Source organism: Thunnus thynnus, chromosome 18 (genome assembly GCF_963924715.1).
Source record: "Thunnus thynnus chromosome 18, fThuThy2.1, whole genome shotgun sequence".
NCBI lineage: Eukaryota > Metazoa > Chordata > Actinopteri > Scombriformes > Scombridae > Thunnus > Thunnus thynnus.
In genome coordinates, this window is record NC_089534.1 from 10856171 (window position 1) to 10884021 (window position 27851).

The 27851-nt window shown below is 38.0% G+C and overlaps 2 protein-coding genes across 5 annotated transcripts in view; one reads left to right on the forward strand and one right to left on the reverse strand.

The window, feature by feature from the left end:
- The window catches only part of runx2b (RUNX family transcription factor 2b), a 119829-nt gene extending 116515 nt beyond the window's left edge, over window positions 1-3314 (reverse strand). Inside the window, exons 1-2 of one of the 3 annotated variants that reach the window (XM_067571713.1) lie at window positions 3155-3314; window positions 1414-1596 (exon numbers count right to left, since the gene is read on the reverse strand). The gene's annotated coding sequence lies outside the window, so the exon portion shown is untranslated. Of the gene's footprint in view, window positions 1-1413; window positions 1597-2740; window positions 2981-3154 lie in introns of those variants that run through there. The other 2 variants (XM_067571712.1, XM_067571715.1) reach the window with 2 other exon arrangements.
- opn8a (opsin 8, group member a) lies at window positions 1-27851 on the forward strand. Of its 2 annotated transcripts, none has more exons than XM_067571719.1 (4): window positions 1-689; window positions 15267-15560; window positions 17872-18197; window positions 23962-27851. In XM_067571719.1, exons 1-4 carry the CDS (start codon window positions 617-619, stop codon window positions 24352-24354), a joined length of 1086 nt encoding a protein of 361 aa, XP_067427820.1. In that variant the 5' UTR covers window positions 1-616; the 3' UTR covers window positions 24355-27851. The 2 variants fall into 2 exon arrangements, with proteins under 2 accessions (XP_067427820.1, XP_067427819.1); XM_067571718.1 differs by lacking the exon at window positions 1-689 and adding an exon at window positions 11706-11882.

A 27851-nucleotide genomic window follows, 5' to 3' on the forward strand; every position in this document is an offset into this window, starting at 1 on the left:
TTCAATTCAATCTTCAATAAAAGCACAGCAGACAATAAAGCCTCTGTCCCTTCTTCATTTTTTTTATTAATTAAGCTACAAAAAATTATGTTTCACGTATAGCCTAATTTAATTTTAAGTAATTTTGCAATTTATCCATTAATTAATTAGTGGAGTGGTTTTTTTGAGGGACAAGTAAAATGTGTCATGAAGTGATTGTTAATAATTATAATCTGCATTAGCTCCATGTGTTTGTGTTTGTGTTTGTTTGTGTGTGTGTGTGTGTGTGTGTGTGTGTGTGCGCGCGCGTGCATGAATGCACAGTTGCAATTGCGCGGATATCAGTGTGGCTTGTGCACAAGGAGGGTGGAGGGGGAGTCTGTCGATCATTTCTGCCATTGTGTACCGTAGGTAAACTGTCCATGCGGTCATGCCTGTATATTAGGTGTCAGATGCTGCACCGCACCGAAAGAATATGTGGGCTGACAGAGGAGACAGGAGACAATATGCTCAGTTTTTCAAACATTCAGCACAGATACATTTGGGACTAGACATGAGAAGCTGTTAAAGGTGTTTTTCTCTTTTTTTCATTTTTGAAGTAATTTGTGTGTTGGTTTTTGCCACTGACTGGACAAACATGGATGATAAATACATGTCCAAACTGTCACCTACTGTTGATTTCTGGGCAGGGATGTACCTGTTAATAATTGGTAAGTACACTGCTTATTTACTTCACTGCCATAATGTGCTGACTGTAGTGAGGGGGAGGGAATCTGAAATGTCTCCTAAAACTAATATTTTGAGCTTTCATAGTTTTCTGAAAAGTGACTCTTTCTCTTTCAAATAGATGCAGGGACTAAGGTAAACACCATTAATGACTCATGAGAAAGAACTACTTCATTAACCTTAATTCAGTGTGCAAATTCAGTGTCTGCCTGTTTATGATTGTTTCATTTTATAAGCCATACAATATCACTTTTGTTGCATTAATATTTGTTCCTATAACTTCAAAACTTATATTAAACTCAGCTGAGGTGGTAGGGCTTGAGTATCAACATTTTAAACATGTCATCTGGTGTACAAGCACACTGCATTTGATTATTATGTAAGGTAACCCTATCCTTTTCACAGTCAAAGAATTAGAGCTTTGTATCTCATCCACTTTGGTTGTCATGTCAATTTTACTTACTCTCACATCATGCTGTTATACATTAGATATCACCAGTGCATTGCATCTGAATTGAAATGATGACTGTAAGATTCATACTGTATGCCACCTTTCAGTGTTACTTTGATCTGAAAATCCAATGAATACCCAACATGCTGAAATACTGAACCAACATTAACCATTGTTCACGTAGTGCTGGCAGACACTTCCATTTCCACACAGAAGTACAGAAATGTGTGTTTGTGTGTGTATCTATATATATATACCTCCGAGGGGAGTTCAGTCACTTCATTTCCTTGCTGCTGGTGTTGCTTTGCAATCCCTGAGTGAGTCATGACTTCAAACAGCTGCACTTGGTCACCTGTGTTGCCATTTCCGTTGGGGTGGTTGTGAAGTACACTTCAATATGTGATCCAGTACCCATCAGTCACAGGCTATTGTCAAGAGACCTGGAGTAAAATAAGAATCAGCTGTGATTATGGACATGGGTTCATTACATGCAGGTATTTTCAGCAGCTGGATTTATCCCAAATTTCCATACAGCTGGGATAACTAAACCAAAGCCAGTAAAATCAATGAACATTGATTTTTTTTTATTTCATTTTATTTTATCTTTATTTAATCAGACAGTCTCATTGAGATTAAGATCTCTTTTCCAAGAGAGACCTGAGAACAAAAAACATTCATAAGACGAACACAATCAGCAGAGAGAAACAACACAGCTACACAAAATTATGTGACTGATGTGTAAAGTGTGAGTGCCAAACCCAGAGAGAATTATATTTTGCTGCTCTATGGAACATTTCAGTCAATTTCAGCACATTGTTTTGTTTTTTCATTTACTGTATTGTTCACTGCACCCTTTAGCCTCCCTCCCCTGAGACAATAAGTATTTAACAATAAGTGGTCATGACACACACTTTCCTTAGATCATGTAAGTCATGAATGCCAGAGTTTTAACTGAGCCAGTAGTCATCAATACAGATTAGTGGCATATCTGAGTTTTGCCGACATGAATACCTGTAGTTCTTGTTATCACTTCCATCTAGTAATGATAAGTCTGACCAAAAACTTAACCAAGCCAAAACATAAACAGCACTGAAATGTACTTTACTGTAGAAAAAAAATATTGGACTCAGAGGAAACTCTATCAACTACTGTTGTGACTTCTCACTGTAGCTATCTTCACTTGCCAGCTGCAGTGCAAATTATACGGCAAATTACAGTCACTCCAGGTGTTGGCCTACTACAGGTATGAACATCAAATTCCCAAACCCTCATTCACTATGAAATGTCGAAAATGTCATCTGTCCGCACTGTAGGAAGCAAATTACAAAAATGATGGCCTTGCTTTTCGTGACTGTGTCTCATTGCAATTAGGCTAACCCTTAGGGAAATTAACTTACATTTGTTGAAGTGGTTTAAACCTATTTGCATTTCATTTCATGTACAGTAATCATACCAGAATATGTCATCTCTAAAACATTACATAACAAAACACTGAAAAACAATATCCGTGACATAGTTAAGATGGCAATTTCCAGCCAGCCACTGCGCACTACCAACCTAGCAATAAATGGAAGACAAATTTACCAAGTGGCTAGTAGAGATGTTAGGATTGAAGCAGACTACTCGATGCTGTATCGACCTTTCAAAGCAAAAAATATCGTTGCAAGATGTTTCGATGCCTCTCTTCATCCACAGACTGTATAAAAATAAGGCACCGTGACGTCACCCATTGGTTAGTGGACTTCTCTTTATACATCCACGGTGAATTTGCGTTTTAGAGCCTCGAGTTTGGCATTTTGAGCGTCGCCATTTTGGATTTTTTTGGAGCCAGAAGTGACCATATTTGGACGAGAGGGTGGAGCTGACCCTAGCACTAGCTGCTAGCTTGGTTAGCACGGTGCACTGACAGTCTATTGTTAGCTATGATAATGCTAATGCTAATGCTATTTTTTGCTAGCGAAATACAGGATTAAAACCATTAAAACAAAATATACTTACCAGAAAAACTGATCAGCCGACTCCTTAGAGGGTTTTTTTAGTACAACCAAATGCTGAACAAGACTTTTTTAGGCGACCAAATTGTTACAATTAACTTCCATAAAAATGAAAATACTATGTGAAATAGGAGCAGCTTTGCATATACTCTGTAAAATCTGGGGTTCACCATGGTTACGTCACGTTATCAACGTTGTCGCCCTGGTAACTACTTGTCAATCACAAGGTAGCAACGTCCTAAAGCATACGCTGCTTTATCGTCTATTTTACTCTAAATGGTACCATAATTTACAAAATGAACATCATGCTATATTGAATAAGACTTGAAACTACTGATTGAGACCATAAAGTCATTAGTAAAGTGTTTACTGAGGTAATAAATCAAGAGAGAAGTTGGGTTATTTTCTCATAGACTTTCATACAATCGGGCTTCTTTCTGCAACCAGTGGAGTCGCCCCCTGCTGGCCATTAAAAAGAACACAGGTTTAAGGCACTTCCGCATTGACTTCACTTTTCAGACCTGGAGCCACCTAATTGCTTTATTAAAAGGACCAAAGAGACCAGGGAGGCTGTCATCACTTCCACATGTCTGTATAGAGTAGATGAGAGATTTTTTTTTTTTTTTTTACATATAGGTCAACTAAAACTAAAAAAAGTTAGTAAACTGTGAGCTACCAAGTAACTTAACCATTGGCTGTATATAAATATTATATAATATTTATATACAGCCAATGAACTTAACGGACTAGCAAAGTTATTGCAGATTGCTAGCTCTCAACAGCATTGATCTATTGATCTGAGCTAAACAGATAAGTTATAACCACGTTTAGTAACATTATAAAAAAAGTTAATAATATTACCCTAACATTTGACCGTTAAGCAGCTGATTCCATGCCAATCAAGGAGAAGTGTTTGTCTTCACTCCTTAATCCCATTTAGCTCAAGACAAATCCAGTAAGCCAGTTACATTACAATCTACACAAAAAGTGAAGCCCAGGCAAATCACCACAACAGTAGCAGCCGCCTTGAATCCTGCTATCAGTCATCATACTGTACAGTGTATTACAGCATCAACATCACGTGTTGTCAGCTTAACACATGCCTTTACACGATTTTTCTCTCAGTGAAGCAAATAAAAAATAATCCATGTCTTGATCAGGTAAAGTAATGCAGTCAGAGAAAGGAGATTTGTAATTCAGCAGTTCAGGTCAAGTGCTTTTCAAACTGTCATGTGGTCACGTGATGGCTCAATGAGCATATGGAGACCCCACGATTTAATTGGGTCTAATGGATGAATAATAATAGGCCTACAGTAGCCATATTATGTATGATGATGAATTGAGATAGGTTTGCCGTCTCAGAGAAACTGGTGCAGTTGAGATAAAATAGGACTAGACTTTGAAATTCATGCCATGCATACAGCAGTTAATGGACCAGTGTGTAAAATTTGCAACATGACAAGCTTTGTTGAAAAGGACCCACTGTCTATATAGATATAAAGGGCTCATTTTAAGGTAATGAAAACACAACAATTCTTATTTTTATGGGATTATACACTTGATTAAAATATATTTATGAATATTATATTCCATTTCTGCCAAGTTTGTTCCACTAGATGCCACTCAATCTTACACACTGGTCATATACATTACTGATATGTGAAAATAGGCTATTGCATATGCGTACACGTTCACGTGTTTTGAAATAGTGTAGCAGGTAAAAAATAAATAAATAAATAAAGGCTATACATGAATAAATGCAATCTAATAGGCACAGCAATTGAAGATGTTATAGACCTATTGTCATTTAACACAAGTTCATGTTTTTGTTCCGTTCTGTAATTGACGCTGTCCGCAAATATGTATAAAAAACAAAACAATTAATGCTATAAATAAACAGTTGCAATCTTGAGTTGTGTGTGTATGTTTGCGTGTGTGTGTGTGTGTGAGTGAGAGAGAGAGAGAGAGAGAGAGGGAGTAATATATCTTTATGTACAATCTATGACATATAATAAATATATCAATTTATTACAGTAGGTGTGTCTCTCTCTTGTGTTTCTGATTACATTTCATGCCAGTATAGACCATAATACTGAATCAATTTAGGATTTCTACATAAAAGATACTGCTTAATGTAGTATTTAGCCAGTCAGAATACCAAAGACAGTTCTTACTTATTAAGTTCAGGCAAAATTGAAAATAATTTTCTGCAATATAAATGTACAATTATGTGATTATCTTCATGACTGAAAGCATGATTTGTTTTCTTGGAGCTATAATAATCAAAGTTCTATCAGAATCTTTGTTTTTTGGCTCACTCTAGACAGGCACAGTTGTCTTACGCTCTTTACTTTGAATAAAAACATTATTGGTGTATTGGTAGAAAAATACAAGGATTATAAAGACAACATAAGCCTCTTTCACCATAGGTTCCAATTATAGCAAGTTTAAAACTGGATCCAAGTAAGATGGCTGCCATATGGTGCCATCCCAGAATGGCAAGTCATTATGACACATCGCATCTAGTGTTATATCTATGGTGTGGCGCTGGTTTTGGATACGAGATGAGAGTCTCAGTCTGTAGACTCTGTTTAAAAGTGCCCTGTTTTATTAATATAGATTTTTTTTTAACAAAACAACAATAAAGAAAGCACTAAAACCATTTATAATCTGACTGTTTGATCTCTAGATTAAATTCAACCATACAGATGCAATACCAATAGCTGCCCAGCAGATGTCACCATTTCAAATCTATAAAATGCTTCAAAACAGTGAACTATTTTCAATGCAATTGATTTAGTGCTTCAGAAAGCTTTGTTTCCCTCATCACTGGTGGCTGGTAAACATACTCAAATATCTAGCAAGCTAAAGGACAACGGCAGACATTTTGACTTGTCACAGCAGGAAAAGCACAGATGGAATTAATAACATTAATGAAGGCTGCATTACATTAAACCTGTTCCAAGGCTCTGGTATTGTGTATGCTCACTCACTGACATGGCTTACTGGGACAATTAATGGAATGGAGGCATCATTAGTGTTATTATTTACACCTGTGTTTTTCCTGCTGCCATGAAGAGGGTCTATTTAGAGCTTAAAGGAGAGTGAATATTGGGGTTACATTCAATACGTAGTCAGAAACAAAGAATGCTAATACACCTCCCTATCTGCTAGACGGACCTGTTTGCTAACACGTTAGCCCATCTTCTTGTCATGCCTCTCTGCCCTCCTAGTGCCCAAAAAAAAATCAATTTAATGCAACTTTAAGGCTTGACTAAGATAGCAGACTCAGGCAAAATCCAATTGTATCCTCCAGATACCTGTAAACTTTACAGAATTGTGTCTTCTGAATTTTGCTTGGAAGCTTGAGTTGAATAAAGACAAGACAAGACAGATATTGTTGATATTATTACAGGTTAGAGCATTTTTGGCTTACAAAGGGGCAATAGTTTGTGAAACTTGTCTCCAGTCAAGTCTATCACCTCAAAATGTCTACCGCAAAACGTCAAATAAATTAAGTTTAAAGTCTAGCTTTCAAAAGTATAGCCATTGAAGAGTGTGTGTGTGTCCGTGTGTGTGTATGTGTGTGTGCGCGCCTGTGTGATTCGAATACACTACAGTACTATGTCAGTTATGTCGTTCACACTACACCATAATAAATTTGTTTAATGAGTTTACAAGACAGCAGCTGCCTTCTATGACTGATGTTCATTGCTAATGCATTCTGATAACTGGTCCAGGTTTTTTCTGAGAGTCTTTTCCCACACAACCATGAGAGCCTTTTATTTTTGCCTGCCTGAAGAGTCTGAGGAGTTTATGCACACTGATGGTCTGTAAAGATCATTCACCACATGATTAACCACATTATCCTGTAATAATGCTTGAAGCTAAATAAAGAAGTGATTATTTGCATTGTGTGACATACATTTGCACGGCACACAACCATACACCCACTGGAGGATCATCCTGAGTCCCCAGTAATCCACCAGTGTAAATGTCAAATTCCTTCAAGAAGATATGTGGAATTACAATGCAATACAACAATACAAATAAACAAGGATTTACAATTTGATTGTTAATAGACAATTTCCTACATTCATTAAGTTTATTTCCTTTATTCCATTGCAGTTTTTCTTCTTTCATCTTACATTGATGAAGGAAGAAAACTGAGATATTTGATTTTTCCTCCATTCGTAGTTGTTTCAAAGAAAATATCTCAAAATGAACTCCAGTATTCTCAGTGAAGAAGATGCATTCATTGAAATCTGCAATTGTGAAAAATCAAGCTTTCTGTTTAACTTGCTACAAACAGCAGAAGCATATTGCCTTAGTTTGTCCATCAGTTTGTCTGGCTAAATCATTAACCACAAAGAAATGTTGCCATTGGTTGACAATTCCCCGGAGAACACTGATTTCTTGGCCATGTATAGGAGTAATCAGGTTTCTAATCGGCTTTTTACGAGTATGCATGTGCACAGCATAAGACTGCAGGCAGACAAGTAACAGCAGAGAGGGCAGATGAAAGGAGAGATTACACTGAGCAATGTGTCCTTGCATTTAAAAAAAAAAAAAAAACTGAAACTGACACAAAGTAGCCTCCAGAAGTCTAAATAAGTTGATTTCCACTGCTGAACATTTGATAATTAATTACATTAACACACTTTCACGCTGTGAAGAACAGCGCCACTCTGTCTGCCCTCTCTGTGCCATCAGTCAGAAAAAAAAACCCAGACTCAGAAAGTAGGATCTTCTGTCAATATAGTTAAAATAAGCAGGGTTACAGTGCATGTAAAATTAGTTAGTCAGTTAGTCAGTCATTGTTTCATGCACATACCAGTGTCCAGCCCACATGGACACCAAAAAAGTTGCAGTAGTGAAACATTTTTCAAACATAAACAATAACAGTTCTCATTGCAAACAAAGAAACTTTATCTTCTGTACCCTGCTCTACAAATAAAATCAGCCAACACATTCACTGATTACCTGCATAACCTGGTTTCTCTGAGTTACCTGATTAACTAATTTGACTCAGTATCTTTGTTGAACTTAAATAAGATGAACGCAAGTTGTTTTACTTTCACAAGTTGAAAGTAGTACATTTAATATATTCATAAATTTCATTAATGGTCAGTGTGTGTCAAAATAACAGAAAACTAAAAGTAAAGACCAGAGAGAAGAACACTTTTAGGAGACATGATAAAGCCCAGGAATCAAGGGGTTTAGGTGCAACTACAGTATTAGGCTATGCTGCAAAACCTCAGAAGAGAAACTTGAAATTCTGAATAGCAGAGGAATGTCTAATGTCCAATGGACAAGTCTCCCAATCGACTCAGTTCATATTAATAACACCATGTCCACTCATTAAAAATCTGATTAGTTCTTCCCTTTTATCCATACAGATGAAGGCTAAAGCAATCAAATCTCACTAATCCTGCTTGACTAACTGACTTGGGTTTCAGGGCCATGCCTTAGCTCAAAAGGATGCACATTGAACTGTTCAGTTTTCTTCTTTAGAAATGTGGCAGATTCATTTAGACTGCAAACAACTGTTCTTTACTGAGAAATGTTGAAACTGTTGAAACTGATGTCTTGCACTGATATAATAATGACAGAAAATTCATGAATAAGACATGAACGTGTATCACTCAAGGTTGCTCTAGGAGAGAAAATTCCATTAGCATGCCTGAGGGACAAAAACCTTGTATGCTTTTTAACTGATTAAAAGGACTATTTAAAAAATGAACACATGCCAGCAGAATATTGCATATTGTATCAATCAAATTTCCACGAGCTTATGTAAGAGAGAGATATTATGTAAAGCAGGTTGAACCCTGCACACACACACCAATCTTTTTAATGGAGAAAACATTAGCAGTAATTTTGTAATTAATGGTCAAATATCTTTCTATTTTTAGAATCAGATGCACTGTAAGCACTTTGCTGCACAGCGGTGACAGAAAATATTAAATATTGTAAAGATGTATTTGCATTTACATATTATTGGTTACTATTACATATTATCACTACATGATTTCAAATTTAATTTTATATCAGTAAATTCCAAATAATTTTGATTTTTATTAATTGTTGGCAGTGACTACTGTATGTTTTGATATATATTTATAGTTATATAGAGTCACTTGCATTCCTCTTAGCGTGGAAAGCAGGGATGGGGGGGCAAACAGATCTTGAGGGGAATACTTGGGCTCTCAAGGCATATACTGCACTTATTATCTTTTCAAATATGCATGAAAAATGCGCAACATGTGGTTAATGTTGGAAAATTCACAATTTATGACTATTTTAACTTCTTTTTCGAGAAAGCTACAGTATATTTTTTAGTTTGAGAATTAGCTAAACCTACAGGCTACAACAATTTTATGTAAACATTTTGTCAGACTCTTTTTTTGTATTATTCAGCACAAAGCTATAAGAAAAGCTCCATAATCAAAACGTTATATCTTGTTTGTTTAATCCGTACAAAAGCCAAAGTGTAAAAACAACTTGTGTTTTTACATGGGGTTATGTGCTTGACAACTTCTGGGCGCAGTAACTTTGGTTGGTAGATTTTGGTTCCTGCATAAGAGCCAAGTTAGCGGTTTCCCCCTGTTTCCAGGCTTTATGCTAATTTAAGCTAACTAGCTGCGAATGGGAGTTATATTTACCATACAGATGTGAGAGTTGTGTTGATCTTCTCATTTAAGGGTCATTCCACGAAATCAGTGCCTTTTCGACTTTGAAAAGTTAAAATTTAAAATAATTTAATTCAACATTTTTTTAAATAGCCAGGGAGTAAAGACAGCTTAAAATGACAAAAAATTGTATTGTGCCATCTCATGCTGTGTAATTTCATATTTTATGACTGTTTTTCTCCTGTTTTGATAGTTTTGTCAACCCTGTTACAGGCATAAGCTCTACTATATACTATATTTCTAATTTGAAATATGTAATAGATTACACATATATGAGCAGTACATTAGTCCCTCTTTTCACTGAGATTATTTTCAGATTTCAGATTCTGATTTTTTTTTTCAATATGATATTTTTCATTCAGTTGATCAAGAGCACCCTAATTTTGAATGGTGATCACATGTCTATTAAGAAAAAATAAATTTTTGGAAAAAAATTCTTGAAAGATTGGCCCACTCCAAAATATAATGGTAAGAGTTGAAAGGCCATTTGATTATTATTATTATTATTATTATTATTATTATTATTATTATTATTATTATTATTATTATTATTATTATTATTTATAAAATTAATGACAACAGCAGGATTGACATTAAGGTACAGGACTGACCAGAGTAACAGGGATGACAGGGTACACATTCTCAAATTTCATCAAAGGCAATGAGGTAAAAAAACAACAACAACTTATATAGTAACCATATAACAATGTTTTTGTAGCAGTTAAGAGACTGAGAACAGCAATACAAACTTATCATCATATATCAAAGTGAATAGCTTCATTTTCACAGTGAAAGAGGAAACAAATTTCAGCAAAGGCAATAACATATTTCATAGTAAAGGCTATATCATTTTACTGAATAAGATCTGACCATATGTCTCAGTGGATCTCCATATAGCGGGCAGTGACTAGCAGGGGGGCAGGGATGAAACAAACTATATCATCATAGAGATATCCTCTCGAACATGTACAAAAAAGTGATTTTCCCCCATGTGGTGCATGCATTTGACCTGGGCGTATGACTCATCCGTTGTCATCACAATCCTTAGGTAGAAGTCACTATCGTATCTGACCACACACCACTTACCGATAACCTCTTGGCTGGTCCTTTCAATTACACTGGGTTGAATTGGAGTTTGATCACAGGGAAAACTGAAGACCTGGGAGCCATGGCTTTCACAATCAAGCCTCTTCAAGGTTGCACACATGCAACTGACGTCACAGCCTCATCTTGTCTGTGTGACTACCTGATGGAGGCGCATTGTTGAAGTAACAAGTGGGATGTTCTGAGGCATGGTCTGCACTGCCCTCTCAATATCCTCCTCCTCCACATAAAACAGCTTGATGGATGTGTCTGTTCTGGCCAATGCTTCAGACAGACACCTTGCATCTGCTATGTCAAGGCTTTTTCTGAGAAGGTCATCTACTTGTCTCTTTAGCACTCCTTTGTATTCCATAAGGAGCAATCTCTCCATGGTTCACCTCAAAGAAATTCCATGTTCCTTGTGTGAAACCTCTTCTAAAGTTTCTGTGCTAAAGAGGTAGAAGTTACCCCACTGCCGGTATTGTGTGCAGGGACCATCACTTAGAAAATGCAGCATCTTTACAGCTGGGTGCTCCTGCCTGATGTAGTTAAAGGTATACAATGCAGGATTTGTCTGTTGGTGTTTGTAAACACGCAGCATCCAAAGCAGTGGTGGTCAGGCGAGCTAGAGAGTAAATGAAAAGAGTGAGCAGCGCTGGTGAGAACAAACCCGTGAATCAGATAAATAAAATGTTATTTTCTGATTGTTTCACCGCAGTTACATTCTAAAGCACAAATAAACAAGCCCACCCCTCCACACAACCCTGCAGGAAGGTGCCGCATTGCTGGATTTTGTGTGAATGCAGAGCGTCATCCTGTCCACTGTGGCCTATCCGCTCTGTGTGTGTGCAGCTCAGCCCTACCCTCGGTCAAGCAGACACACAGACCTGCAGCTCTTTATGCATCCGTGACACAGAGACAGAGAGCAGAGTGGAGCAGAGGAGAGAGACAGAATCGGTAGGTCAGACTGGAAATCAGAATCAGCCAAGAAAATTTCAATCGGTGCATCATTAATATTAATATGAAATATCACTGCATTACATTAAATACCTACAGGATGCATGGGAATCAAACTAAAAATGTGGTGATGTTCATATGCTACCCTCACTAAATGATATGGATATTAGCTCAATAAAACATACATGATGACCCTTAAAAATGTTTTAATTTTATAAGGTTAACCTTTAAAGACAGTGAAACTTGGTAAACACTGATAAAAAGTTTCAAAATCTGTTACTTTGGGAAAGTACCAGGGTTGACAGTAACATGGTTGAGCATTTCAAGGTAATTTGCTCATTGTTAGCTAAAAAGGTCAAGGTCACAAAAACACATTTTGTCAGTACTTTGGTCATGCAAACTATATAAGATGTCAAGCAACAAGAAACTGTTTGGCTTGCTGACCAAACACCAGCAGCAAAGCGAAAACAACAGAATGCTAACAGGACTGCAACCACCAATGCTAGCATAGAAGAAGCTATCTCTTTAGCCTTAGCCAAACAGCAAGATCACATAGAGGTGGTTGTCACCTGCACATTTAATAACGCAGTTGAGAGTGTCAAAGAGTGTTAAAAAGCTGCTGAAAGATTTAAATGCTGTTAGGGGTTTGGTTTCTAAAGTTAGTAGAGTACAAGCCGAGACGAGGGCCATAAAACACAAAGTACTTGACAATACCTCATGGCTTGAAGAACTCCAGCACAATTTTTACCTGTTTGATTACCATAACAGGAGAAAAAACATAAGGATCACAGGAATTGCCACTTACAGAGAGGGTAACAACACAATTGCATTTCTTCAGGAAATGCTTCCCAAATGGATACCCTCACTTGGCACCAAAAGTATCGAGACAGAAAGAGCACATTAGATTTACAGCCCTCACATGAAGGAAAAAATCCCACAGACCATGATCCTGCTCAAGCATGGAGATCATGATGCTATACTGAACCTGCATTTTTATGCTGACTACAGTGCTCGTACAAGCCAGCGACGGAAAGTATTCTCTGGTGTGCAGAAGATTCTACGCAAGGAATCCATGCATGTAGAGCACCATGTATTGTCCTCGGTGCTGAAACATTCGAACATGACTGGCAACCAGTTTTCTTTTTTATGTTCTTCAGAAGAAGCTTGTCTGACAAAGTGGCTTCACTGTATATTTTCTCCGACATAAGCTTGCTTGGCTCAATAAGTGACAATTTGTGTTGAAATGAATAGGTTAGTGATGAATAGGTTAGGATATATCAGTTATTTTATGGTTGTGAATTTTAAAACGACTATCAGAAGGGCCCCTTGAGAATGCTCCATCCCCTTTGAGCTGAGAGTCAAGCTCTGTCCCTGCCTAGTATCTTTTATTCACTGTAGAAATTCAGAATGTAACACTTAATTATTTGCTGATACACACAACAACATGGGAATAAGGGGAATACTGCTACTTATTTTTCCACTTCAAGCACCGGAACAGAGGATTACTATACGTTACACCTCTCTTAATTAAATATGGTTGAGCTGTCCATGGGAGACCTAAGGGTGGGTTGTTAGGGGGGCCATTAAGAGCGATGCTGCTATGAGGAGGGAAGATGAAGGGGTGGGGGGGTGGAGGGGTGGGGAGGGATTTATGTAAATGCAAAACACTTGAATTATTTGTATCTGTTACTTCTGCGCCATTTGCAAATAAAGATTTGCTCACAAAAAAAACACATGCTATGTACTTTGAAAGGTTATTGCTTGTAGATATTGATTATATTATGAGAAATAAATAATTGTTTAGATTTATATGTAAGTATGGTAATGGTTATCCCTCCTGGTCAAACCTTATACAGGTAAAACATAAAAATAGTACATCAGAGAGAAACTTGCTTTTTTGGTGACGGTTATAGTGTTGACATGAAATCAGGGGACGCCAACAAATTGATACATATTTTTCAAAATGAATATATATTTATACCAAAAACACTGTTTAAAAATAAGATCATATACAAATAATAATTAATTGACTTTAATTTGATGTTATTTTGAGGAGAGAAGACAGTAATTTTATAATTTTAAATTACATAGTTATTTGTTGTTATCGTAATATCATGACTGATTATTTCTTAGGGACACAAAAGGCACCGATTCCACAGAATGACTCTTAACTCAGCAGATTCAGGTCCATCTGACCAGCAAGATTATGCCATTATATGCATATGCACATACATATCCTATATGTGATTTGAAATTCTCTCTTTTCTTTTCCTTTTTTTCTTTTTGCTTTTTTGTGAGCGTTGAAAATGATTGTGAACATAGAGAAGTAGCTCTATAATGTGTCCCTTGTGGCATGGGTCCGCCGGGGGAAACAGTAAATAGCAGAACATTTATCATTATTCCTGCCAGTCTCAACATCTCACAAACAGCCAGCCTCCACACACTATTTTGAGCTCTATAGTGTCTGGAGTTAACCAAGCGTGGTGTGAGAACCGACCAGTCAGTGAGCCTTAGGGAGGAGAAAAACCCACAGCGACTGATGTCAGAAGAATAGAAACAATTGTTCAATTTACCGGGGGGCGGGTCACAAGTATTGAAATAATGCGTCAATGCAACAGTACAGAAGAATCACATCTCAAAATACACAACATATTAAAACCTCACATTCTTCCTCAGCCTGTTAGGAACAAGAAAATAAGTGAGTGCATGATGATCAGTGAGCAATAAATGCATGCTCTGATGCATCTTCATCTTTGTTGTGAGAGGCTGAGTGCAGGGACTGAAGTTGGAAGATGTCAATGTATTTTTTTAAGAACCATCATGAAACCATAGCAGTGCCATTCCCAACTATGTTTCCTTTGCTAGTTGAGGACAAAAAGCATGATTATCCGCAGCAAAACTACATAATCAACTACTGCATACAGTACATCATTGTTGTGTTTTGTTTGATCAGATTGCTGATGTACACTCACTTTACATCACATTTGTAAAATCTCTTGTTCCATGCAATACAAATGTCTCTCGGAAACAGATGAAAAGAGGGAAAACGGAGCAAATTAATTAAAGTATAACACAACAGGCTCATAACAAGAGATGTGATGTAGGGGGTTTTCTCAGTAACACACTTGGAGAGGCTTAAACATGTCGTTCCCCAAGTAATCAATGGCTTTCTATACACACTTAAAACCTGTTTTCACTCAAGCTCCATCTGGGTAGTGCTCCCACTGAAGCATGCTTATCTGACCCAGGGTGGTAGCTCTGATGCTGACGATGCTTTCAGACCTTCACTAATGGATGAGGGGAAGCCAATTTTTCTACAGGGATAAGTTAAAACATCTTGAGATGCCTCTTGTTTCTCTATTCTTCTCACATTCTTTCCTGCAGCCATCCTGTCTATCTCGGGGAATGCAGCAGTCCTGGTCAACGCAGCCCGTCGTCTCACCCTGCTCAAAGCTCCAGAGCTGCTGACAGTGAACCTGGCCGTAACGGACATTGGCATGGCCCTCAGCATGTATCCTCTGTCCATTTCCTCTGCTTTTAACCATGCCTGGATTGGAGGCGACACCTCATGCCTCTACTACGGCCTAATGGGCATGATCTTCAGCATAACCAGCATCATGACTCTGGCTGTGATGGGGATGGTCAGGTACCTGGTAACAGGAAGTCCACCCAAGACAGGTAGTGTAATTTGCTTTAAGGTGTAGAATCAGATGGGATTTGAAGATCAGAGCAGTTCAGCTTTTAGTGTGAATACTAGTTGGCCTAAAGAAATCAATATGGGAAGTAAGCAGTCAATCTTACCAAAGGTCACAGGGAATTATCCCCTGCTGTAAAGCTGAACATCTGATGATAAAGAAAACCTTTTGATTTTCCAAACCTGATCCCAAACTATTACACGAGCCTCCATTTTATTGACCAGTATTATCGATTAGACTGAACAAATTACATGAGCCGAAGTCAAAAGTAATTTAACAGTCAGGACTTTACGTGATTGATCTTTACACCCATGATTTATTGATCTGTAATAGTTTGACTAACTCCCAGTCGTGTCTTAGTTAAGCTCACTGAACAAGACTCACTTTTTGGGGGAGTTCTGTCTTCTTTCATCTCTCCATTCACTGAATGCTTTATTCTCGCCAGGCAGTTGGTTTTAATAGGATCCCAGGCAACCAGTACACGCAGCATGGTCTACTGAATAATAGATACAACTGATGCTATAACTGACATTTAGACTGATATCCGTTTGTTCTATAACACCAAGCAATGTCATAGAGTACACACAGCATATTAACTGACCTGGGTTACCTTTGGGGAATGATAATACTATCAACTTAAGTATTCTTGTCTCTTACAGTATCCCTTACCGGGAATGGTCTGTATAGATATAGAATTGTAAGTAGGACAATATCTGACCCCAAAGAATGAATTGGTATCATGAGTTCTGTCATTACACTAATAAAATCTACAAGCTTCTATCTATCTGTTTGTGGGCATATAACCAATGGGACCTCTGTTCCTGAGTAATAGGCAGCAGCATTGCAACCTCTGAATGTTGTAGCAGCCTGCACTGCTGCCACAGGCACAGCATAAAAGTGTGAAAGGATATTAACAGAATAAACTAAGGCTCTTCATTTCTGCAAGAGGGAAAAATTCTTTAATTCATTAAATTTAACATGATTTTAGTCATAATTCAAATATGTGATGTTAGTGATGATAGCCTACATGAAGCTAAATACAGCTAAACCTGGTTTGAGAATATACAGCATACATGGAGTGATTAGTTCAGGTTTTAGCAGCCACAAAGAAGCACTGAAGATAGCTACAGTGGATTAAAATAGTGATATAAAAAACACCCCCAGGGGGAAGTTTGACATCCAAATATCCAGATAGGCTTGTAAAGCCACATATGCTGACTTTCATTTCCATTTCCTCTCTCATATCCAGTATTTTACGCACCAGATAGTTTCCTTCACAAGCTTTCATTTGTTGGAGATATACAAACAATGCAAGAAAATGAAAGACAAAATCATACTTACATAAGTGCCTACCATGATAAGTGACATAACAGGTAATAGAGCAGAAGAACAGCAGGTGTCAGTTTGCACTTCAGATGGGAGATCGCAGTGGGATTGATGTCTGACTGAAGATGAATTCTTAGTTATGAGAGTAAATTGATATGGGTATAGCTGCGCACAAGTGGCAATACACAAGCTGTATGCTAATGTCAGCAAACACATAAGGGGGCTTTGGACCTCATGTTATTTGCACAATTGATCATTGCAAATACATATTGGAGGGAAGCAGCCTGTACTGAGTTTTCAAAAACAAACATTCCAGTAAGCTTTAAAAAACCCAAAGAGCCTAAGGCTCTGCCTGCATTATTGAGACTCATAATGTTCTGATCTGCTGATGATTTAAGGCTTCTAGATTCACCCGGGATGGTCATATGAGTCGTAAGCATCCCCAGTACATTCTTATATGTCTCTCCTATGACAGTGGTAGGCATGTACTCTTCTGATATGCTTGTGGCAATGCTGTTTGCTAGTACAGCTCCCTCCACCACTCCCCCCCCCCCCCCCCCCCCACCTCCTTGTGCACTAAGCATTTGGTGTTGTTGATTTTATTAAGCTCTTATATACATGTTTGTGTTTGCTAGGGGAAAATTAGTTTTCCTATTTTTCTCTAGCTTCATTTTCAGAAGCTCCCTCAAACAGCAGAGAATTTTCCACCAAATCAAACAGTGTAACCTTTGGCTATAAACGGTCAGTTGTATCTGACTGAACTAACTGTAACTGTAACATGTAATGCATCTTTAGCACTTGTAGACTCCTCACTGCGTGCTGGTGAGTGCTACTGAAAGAGGTGATGTGCACATTTGAGGTTTACAGAAGACTACATACACACTTTTTTGCCTAGTTACTGCATATGTTTTTAAGAGTTTGCACAAAACTGACAAACTGATATGAATTTAAAATCTGTTTGTGCACAGGTGTCAAGTTCCAGAGGCGAACCATCAGTATTGTGATTAGTGGGATCTGGCTGTATGCCGGCCTGTGGGCATTGTTTCCTTTGCTGGGATGGGGCAGCTACGGGCCGGAGCCTTTCGGACTTGCCTGCTCGATAGACTGGACGGGCTATGGGCAGTCCCTGAACCACTCCACCTTCATCATGTCCCTTTCTGTACTCTGCACATTCCTCCCCTGTCTGACTATTCTCTTCACCTATTTTGGAATTGCCTGGAAGCTGCACAGGGCTTACCAATCCATCCAGAGCAATGATTTTCAATACGGCAATGTTGAGAAGAAAATCACTCTTGTAAGTATAAAACAATCAATGCTGTATTGAATCTGTCCTGTTTTCTTTCGTTTGCATTGCAACATTCTCAGGTGACAAGAATCTTACATGGCCTCTTTTGTGAACTGCAGATAGTGATTAAAAGTCCTTAGTCCCTAACAGTAATTAAAGACTGTAGTAGACTGGAGTAGTGGAGCAGGTTGACCCAAATGCGGGAGACTGCAGGCAACAGGAATTTGAAGAATATATGTTTATTACAGACCAAGTGCAGGCAAAACAAAACTGAACAACATGTAACAAAGCAGAGGATCCAACAACACTAAACTGAAACCCAATGCTTAAATACAAACTAAACTGATGAAGGGATGAGGTGCAGGTGGAACAGGAAAACAGGGAAGGAGCTGATGAAAGACACAGGGAGCAGGGCAGGACCAATGAGACTGATGCAGGGCAGGTGTTGAGGGAAGTATGGAGGGAAAAGCAGGCTGGGGACAAAGACGGAAAATCACAGGGCAAACAGAAACTAAAACCCAGAAAAACACAATAAGTAGGCTTAAGAAAGCCTAAAACGCCAGCAGGTCAAATGCAAACAAAAGCAGCCTGCGCTACAGAGCCAAGTGTGCTGCAAGACAATCTGAGAGACATGCAACCCTTAAAGTCCAAAACATAGACTGGCTCTATTACCCAAAAGCTGATATATCACCACTTGGAGTGTGAACTGAATGATAAGAACAAAACCTGGCAGCTCAGAGAAACCAGCCTGAAATACATTCTCAAAACCAGGTGAAGGCAAAAGTTTTTCAGAATACACCTCAGTTCTGTTTGCTCTTCCAATCGAGCACATATATTAAAAACTAGGCAGTAAAATGTCTGGATGTCTGGATGAAGGTTCAATGCAATAAGCAACAGTATCTCAAGAGGTCCTTTCATATAATCTACAACATATCTTATCTGTCCTTCTTCCACCCAGTCCAGTCTCAAAAAACAGGGAAAAAGTCTGAGGGCAGTATTGGACTGGTGCAGGGACATAGAGTCTGGGACAGAACCATGACAAAAGACAACTAATGAGTGTGTGAAGTTTCAGAAATTGACTTTTATACGCATGTTCCAGGCCACAAATAATAAATAGCATCTTTCAAAGCAGTACAATGTGCTTTACAGAAGCAAGCAAATAAACAGCAAAAGGAATAAAAAAAAAAGTGAGAAATGAAAACACGTTTTATAAATAAGTAACGAATATCAGTAACAGAAACAGGACCTCAACAATCTGAATATCTGTCAGTCTTAATACTCTATTTTGAAACTAAACTTGTCACCACAGCTGGTCTTTTTGGGGCTCTGGGTTAGATATCATATATATGTATATATATATATACACAGAGAGTTTTTATTCATTTATTTTTTAGATACAAATATATATTGCCAACCCATATTATAAATAAGAACTATGATGTGTCCCCCCCCAGGCATTTAAATGTCTAAATCACTCAAAACTCCCCATAAAACCTCATAGCTGGCAGATATTTCCAAGCAGCAGCCTTGTTCATTTTATGTTTTTCTATGTGCTGTCAGGTGAAGACATGTTTTGAAAATAGATATCCAGTCTGCTGTATGTTTTTTTCATGATTTTTATAAAGCTGAAGCTTTATAGTCATCCCATCAAACTGTAGGGGGGAATCTGGGGGAATCATTTGTCATAAACTGTAGTCATGTTCAGGCTATATCTGGACAAAGCGCATTATTTGACAGGCTTATAGATCTACTTGGTTTGCGAAGACATAAAAGTGATTGCTATGACAACATTGACAAAGTTGATCTAGTGGATACGCAATAATCACCTCATACCACCATTCCCCCTTTGCCCCCCTCACACTTGAGGCAGCTTTTTAAATATTCAAGATAAATAAGGATGTGAGGACCAATGGGAAAGGGTTGCTCAAAGGATAAGGCTGGTATTATTTTATAGTTTTCTTATTACCAAAGTAATTGGACGTAACTGAGCTCTGGCAGACACAGCTTAAACTGACAAGTTAAGCAACGCCCAGACTCTGCACTGTGTTACTGTATATTTGGTAGTGGAAGATATGAGTCTGTTCCTGTGCTGCTGTTTATTGTCTGGATAGGAACAGAATACATGTACTGGTCAGTAATACGGTTGGTTCAGACACAGCTCACACGGGTATATCTCTCATGAGCTGTCAAAGTTACACAGTAGAAATGATATGACAAATACAGTAGCATTAAAATATGTACCTGGATTATACATGCCGGTCAGTCATACCATCGGCTCACCATGGTCGGCTCAGATACAGCACACTTTAAAACATCAACAACATATTCTAGCACGATGGCTAGGTAGGTAGCTTAATTGCCGAATGCACCATTTCATGTTTTATGACTAATTTAGAATTCTTTACAATTTGTAATAACATTTCAATAAATCACCGCACTAGCATGTTCAGCATGCAAATTAAGTCAAATTTAGACATGCTTATAGGCCAATTTTGTATAGGCCAACTTTGAACAGAGCCAAGCTTGCTGTTTCCCCCTGCCTCAAGTTTTCATGCTACGCTAAGCTAAGCTAATTGCCTGCTGGCTCTTGCACCATATTTAACAAACAAAAAATGAGAGTGGTATTGATCTTCTCATTTAACTCTAAGCAATATTTCAAATATACAATGACAAATATTTAATGACAAACTAAAAATGTAAAAATGTGTCACATATGTAAGCACTGTTTTTTTTTCTTGAAAAAGGCTAAGTAGTCTCCTAAAACAGCTGTGAATTGATGTTTTAGCACTCCAACGGGGGTAAATAATGTCATTCTTGGGGACTATTTTCACACTTAATAATGTTTGACACTCATTTAGTGCTTCAGGAAGTATTAAAGGCAGCATCATGGTGTATGTGGGACAGACTCAAAATAAACTACAGTGCCTGTGTTCATCGCAATGAAAGAACAGTGCAATGCTGTGGTTCATTTTTTTGGGTAACAGAGCATTGAAGAATAAGATATATTAGGTTTTGGCTACACAGTTCTTACTTGTTAGTAGGATGAACTCATTGTTGGTTTTAGTCTTTTCATGTAATTTGTTTACAATAATAAAAAATATATACAAAAGATATTGCCTAAAATTTACATATGCCCCTAGCAGCCCCTAAATATCCCAAGTGGTAGAAAGCGCTTTTTTGTTCCACCTCCATTGTCACCAGCACTGTGCTACTCACAACACTTCATTACAGATTAAGAATAAAGGAAACTAGATAAAGAGTGGTTGCTCTCATGAGACCAGCAGAACTCCCTCTCTTATCATTCCCTCTGTAAGTGAGCAGTATTGGTGATCAGTAGCATGTTAGATGCCTCGTGCAATCTGCAAGCCCTAGGTGTGCATCTGATCTGAACATTTACATTGCATGTCCACATATGTGCTCTTCCTTATGCGCATTTGTGTGTACGTGTGGGTGCATAATAATGAGCTTGTCAAAGTGTGTGCATTAGAGAGAGTGAGGGAGAAGGAGGGCTAACCTGTGACATCAAATAAAAGGTAAACAATCACATTTCCTGAAATTCTTCGCTTATTTTTGAAGCTATTACTATTTTTATTCATTCTTAAAACTGAATTAAAAGGTTGTGACTGACTGTGAACGCAGCATCGAAGCCGCCCAGCTTTTAAATCAATAACAAAATTGATTTTGAAAGTGTTGACTTGTTCATTTGTTGCAGCAAATTAAAAATCCAATCTTTTGCTTTTTACCATAAATCTATCACAAACACAGCAGTCAAACTTTGGTCAGGCTGCAGGGAATATGACAGTGCAGGAAATAGAGGAGGGATTGACAAAGATCAGAAGAGAAAGTGTTTCCCTGATGTGCCGATGTTGCTTGACAGAGCGCACAAGGTCACCGACTGGTCACCACTCTGGGGTTTTACGCTTCTGGGTTTCTGTGAACACAACAGATTTGTTTGTGTAGCAGCAAATGCCCTGCGGACATGGCTGTTGAGAGCGTGCGTCTGAGTGTGTGCGTGTTTGTATGCATGTTTGTACCTGTCATATTCATTTTCACTTTGTTCTCCCGCACGAATGCATTTTTTTCTAACCAAAATACTTAAATGTGCTCCGTAGATCAAAGAGGTGGATTTATCAGCACTGCCTGATTGGCAAGTCTATTTTTTCATTTGCGGAAAGGCAGGCCACTTAATAAAGAAAATATATGTCTTTTTTTTTCACTCTATTGCTCTTTCTCCCCAGCCACACCACTGAAGGTTGAATCTATTACGTGTCAATAAATTTACCGCATCTAGCAACCTCACTGCCCCCTGAACCATCTCAAAGTTATGTAACGCCAGGTGGAATGTACTGAACCTGCACTGTGCATAATTTCTAAACAGAATACACTTTTTGAGCATTTATCTTTTTATTTTAAGGAAATGTATGGTCTCGAACAGTTAGAATAGACTCTCTTTTAATCAGAGGACTTAATTGTTCATCATATGGAAACTTTCAGAATCTTCTGAAAAATCTCTGTGTGCAGGGGGAGTCATGTTTTATGGTTTGGTTGGTTAGTCAAGCATGTGATATGTGCTGAGTTGAATAAAGCCCCTAATGTACAGACCGCAGATTAATCTCTGCTTTTTCATCTTTTACATGGGTTTGCAGTTCATATTCACATGGGAATAACTCATTTGATCTCTTTTGATCACTTGATATTCCTTGATGAGAAGACAAGAAAATTAATGGTGTGGAATAGTCAAAGCACAAATGAATAACTCTTTATGCATTAAACTGCAATAGGGAATTGTGAAGTAGAAATTTTCCGTGGATTGCCAATAAACCTGCTCATCAAGTACCGTTTGCCTTTTTTGTCCATCACATATGTCAGGCAATTGCATCCCTCACTTACAAAGAGATGGACAGTGGCTCGATTCACCTCACTTATCTCCTTGATTTGAATTACTACCAGAACGATGGCCTGCTGTTTTGTAGCCATGGTAACACAATGGTTTCTAAAGATACGTCTATCCATCACCAGTGCTGAGATGTTAGGTTGTTACTGCAGATTAACATAATGTAGTGGAAATTTTAACAAAATCATCACACAGATCTAGTATAGACATATAATGAATCATATTAGATCACTCCAGTATTTTTTATTTGCCCTTATGCAAACAAATTTAGCTACACTAAAACCATCATCAGTATGATGAATACTCACCATAAATCACTGTCCAGCTGTTTTAATTCTTTGATATGATGCAGTAACTTTTATCTGTTATTATGATGCTGCATTTTTGCTTTCAGGCTTTACAACCTTTCACTTGTATCATCAAACATATTTATTTCACCAGTGCTTGAAATAATAGTCTCAATGAACTGTCAAAACTGCAAGTTCAAGTTAGTTTATTTGTTATTTCCACATACCAAGTATACAGGCACGAAATGTCCTTCCTCACAGCCCAAAGTGCTAACACAAAAAGAAACAAAAATACAACAAAGCCACGACCATCATGCACACAGGAAGAAGTACAATTACAAACGAAAAACAGAACTACGAAGGTGGGTCTGTGGCATGATGTGACTGCTGGCGTTTACAGTAAAGTGTGGTGTGCACACCTGTATGTAAATGTAGTGAACAATGTAGCAGGATAAATAGAACAAAAACAGTGACCAGAAGAGAAACAGTGAGATTATCAGCTATTGCAGATGTTTCATTTTGTACTATTTCTCTCCTCCTTCCCTTCTCTTCTTCTCTCTTACCTCCGTTCCATCTGCTGTGCTTATTTCAGATGGCTGTGATGATCAGTACAGGTTTCCTTATTGCCTGGACCCCCTACGTGGCTGTCAGCTTCTGGAGCATGTTTCACTCCCAGGAGCAGGGCCACATGACTCCATTTGTAACCCTTTTACCCTGCCTCTTCGCTAAGAGCTCCACCGTATACAACCCTTTCATATATTTCATCTTCCAGCGTACCTCCCACCACAAGCTCCTCCACCTCCAAAGACTGATGTTTTGTTGTTCTCATCAAGAAAATTCATCTGCTGATAGAGCAAAGCTGGAAGGCAAAATCGTGAAAAGCTCTGACTGCAACATTTTCGGAAACGGTTCAGACGAAACCCGTGTGGGTCTAATGGGAGCTCCTGGGCAACAGTCCGGGAATGAATTGATGACTTTGAGTTGAGACTGTATGTGATGACGTCTATGTTCTTATTTGACCCCTTTCTTTAAGTTGTCATTAAAAGAATATATCGACATTTCAGGAAATATGCTTATTTGCTTTCTTGCTGAGAGTTAAACGAGAAGATTGATACCACTATCATGATGCAACCCAGTATATGAGCAGTACATGAAGTAGTCACGAAGTATAATCTACAGATTCATGTATATGGGCATGAATTTTCCATTTTTTTTCATGACACTCAGTGTGACTTTCAAATTAATATATTTCAATTGGAAGTATCTTTCATGCCTGCGCCATGTTGTTGTTTTATTTTTTTCAGTCAGTTGGGAATTGGGAGCACAGAAGCTGTACTGGTTTTTCTCATTTGTTATTCTTTTTTTAAACTATAACCACTACATTACTCAATATTTAATCACAAGATTTTATCCTTGTTTTTATTTCTTTATTTTAATTTTATCAGTCCGCATCAGTCCGGGGGGCAGAATGGAGGACCTGCTGCTGGGAAGTATTTTCCTGACTGTCAATTCCTGTTTTAAGGTTTTCTTTTAATGATATTGCAACATTTCTCAACACAAAAAACACGAAAGTGTCCTTGATAACTCAACAATACAATAGGTTAATGACAGGTTAATGTTGTAGCCATCTGTTTTAATTATTTATCCTTTGACCCTGAGAAATCAAGTTTTTTTGTCAGTTTTGGATAGCGGAAGGCTGCATTACCCAGCCACCGTTGCTATGGAGACAAAGACAGTCCGCTTTGTTACCCATTACAAAACTTTGATTTACTATTATATTTACTATTTACTTTTAAGTACTGGATTTATTCCAAAATGATTAAGACTTTTTTCTCCTCGCTTTGTCGAACGAGGAGAGGGAGTGGCGGTAGAGAGAACAAAGCAGTGAAAGAGAGAAATAAAACATTAATTTCTTATTGTTTTATGGTGGTTACGTCCTAAAGCACAAATAAATAACCATCAAACACTCAACAGATGATTTACTCCGGAAACAGACGCTATTATAGTTTAATTTGCATTTCTCTTCTTCCCTTTTCATTCAGTCATTTTCCACCACAGGATGTCCCTGGTCGTGCAAGTGATGATTCTAGTGATGATTTTCTCTGACAGATCAGTGGTCTACAGTGTTTTCATGTCACCTTTAGTATCAGCTGAGCTCACTTGGAACCTCAACGGAGGTGATAAAAGTACCAGGTACCAGGTATCCACCACTTTTGCCCAATAGAAAACCAAGAGAGGTGAGTAGAGTTGAGTTGTGCCATTCCATGCGGTGGAAAACTGGCTTATGTCTCTGTCCCCAATTCCCATGGCATTCTCCGTGTACATGTTGCATTACGGGCTTCAGGTCAACTGGAATGCTCAGAAAAGGGTATGCAGCTCTGAATTATGGTCTGCATGACACAAACACTGTATATCACTGACTGTGCAAATGTCTACTCCTGGAACTGACAACTTAAGCAACGACTTGTGGGAATTCATAGAAGAATACTAAAACCAGTTGTTCGTAAAGTTTTAACAATGAATATGGCTTTTCGTCCAGCTGCTGTCATTATGCAAACTGTATAACTGTCAAAAACTTGAACTTCTGTAACTTTCACATCATATAACTTCCCTACATTTCTATCTTGTTGACATATGCTGCACTTTAATAATGCAGCACAGATGGACTGGGTCACACATTAAGAGATTCTTCCACATGAATCTGGCCGTGAGGGACTTACTTTAATATCCCACAGTTTAGTAAAATTGCATATAAAAATCAGATTAGGCTAATTGGAGCTTGAGAAAGAAGAACAGCTTGCAGCATTTGTGTGTTTATGATAATAAAAAAAAAAGAACTAGAAGACAACTGGCCTGGAAGGAAGAATGGTTTGGATAATATGGGCAGGGTTGTTAAAGGGTTGTCTGTTTTACACAAAGAATCAGAGGGGGGAATTATAAAGCTCAGATAAAAGATGGCTGATTGGCATTTACTTTATGGCATGCATCAGTGAAGTGCAAACAAATTGGACATACACTGCAGAAAAATGGCAAATGCACAACGCTGTATATACAATGTACTGAATGATGGCCTGTACACATATCTGTTAAACAGGAAAATGCACTTTTGTTGACTTGTGTTTGTGCAAATTCACAATAAAGAAATTTGTTCAGTGTGCCAGAGTTTGTGTAATTGAGATATTTACTGATGATAACTGGCTGTATTTGCATAGCTGTTTTTTCCTCTCTGTATTAGATAATTATGCAGCTAGTTTGTTGTTGCTGTCTTTTTTTACATTTCAGCTCAGTGCATATGTATTAATTCATGAAGTCATTTATTTAATTTTTTAAATTTCATTTAATTAAGTTGCATTTTCTGATTGAAGACACTGATGGAGAAAAAAAAGGGAAATACCAGTGACAAACAAATCATGACACCTTTAAAAAAAAAAAAAATTACACCAGACCTGGAAGTGCTGCTGGGGGACATTACATTAACAACCTGAACAGGTCATTGAGAGTAACATGAGATCAATACCCATCAGGTGTCAAAGAGTCCAATTTATACAATATATCTCCTGTCCATTTTCCTTATTTCCATCCTGATTTAGTTACTATAAGGAATTCCAGTGGAGTGGCACCATAAGTGCATCTATTTCATTAAATACTATGAGTTTCAGAATTTACAGAATAACTTAACTTTGAGAATATCTGTCCAAAATGAAGATGTACTATTATTCTTAAGTCTAGTGTGCCTAGTGTTTTAAACAAACTCAGACCTTCATATCACCCTTTGAATGCTGTCTCTTTCTTCATCCTATGTTTTATTAAATTATCCAAGAACGGCTAGTTAGGGTTCCAGTGACATCGTCACACTGAGAGGATCGAAGATGAATAGCTCCCTACCCAAATCTCCCTAAATTCATATTTTAAAGTTCACTTCTGCAGTTAAACTAAGGTTTTTTGTTGACGTTATTGCTTGCTATTGATGAAGAAATGTCCTCGAATGGAGCCGAGAAACCTAAAACGTATAGATGTACCCACAGTACATCAATCTCCCTTCTCTCTCTGTCACAGATGGCAGTGCTTTGGGGAGACCAATTGCTAAAGAGGAGGTGGTGGATGCCATGAACTCCCTACAGAGTGTGACAGCCCCAGGGCCGGCCCTGAGTTTTACAAGAAGTTTCAGGATTCTCTAAAAACAACATTCACCAATATGCATTTGCACTCGCTCGAAAAAGCTATACTCCCCCCATCATGTCTGTAGCTTCTACCATCCAATGAGCCTAACAAATGTTGATAACCGAATTCTCTCTAATGCCGGGATCAGACTACACGATATTTTTGTCTTCCACTATGGTCACCATGTCAGATTAGGCAATTATAGTGCCATAAATTCTTGCTGTGTCTTGGCCAGGAGACTGGCAACACTAAAAGTATGACCCCGACCAATCATTGTTCATGAACTTGCGCAAGTTCATAAGTCGTCAGGGAGGAGGATCA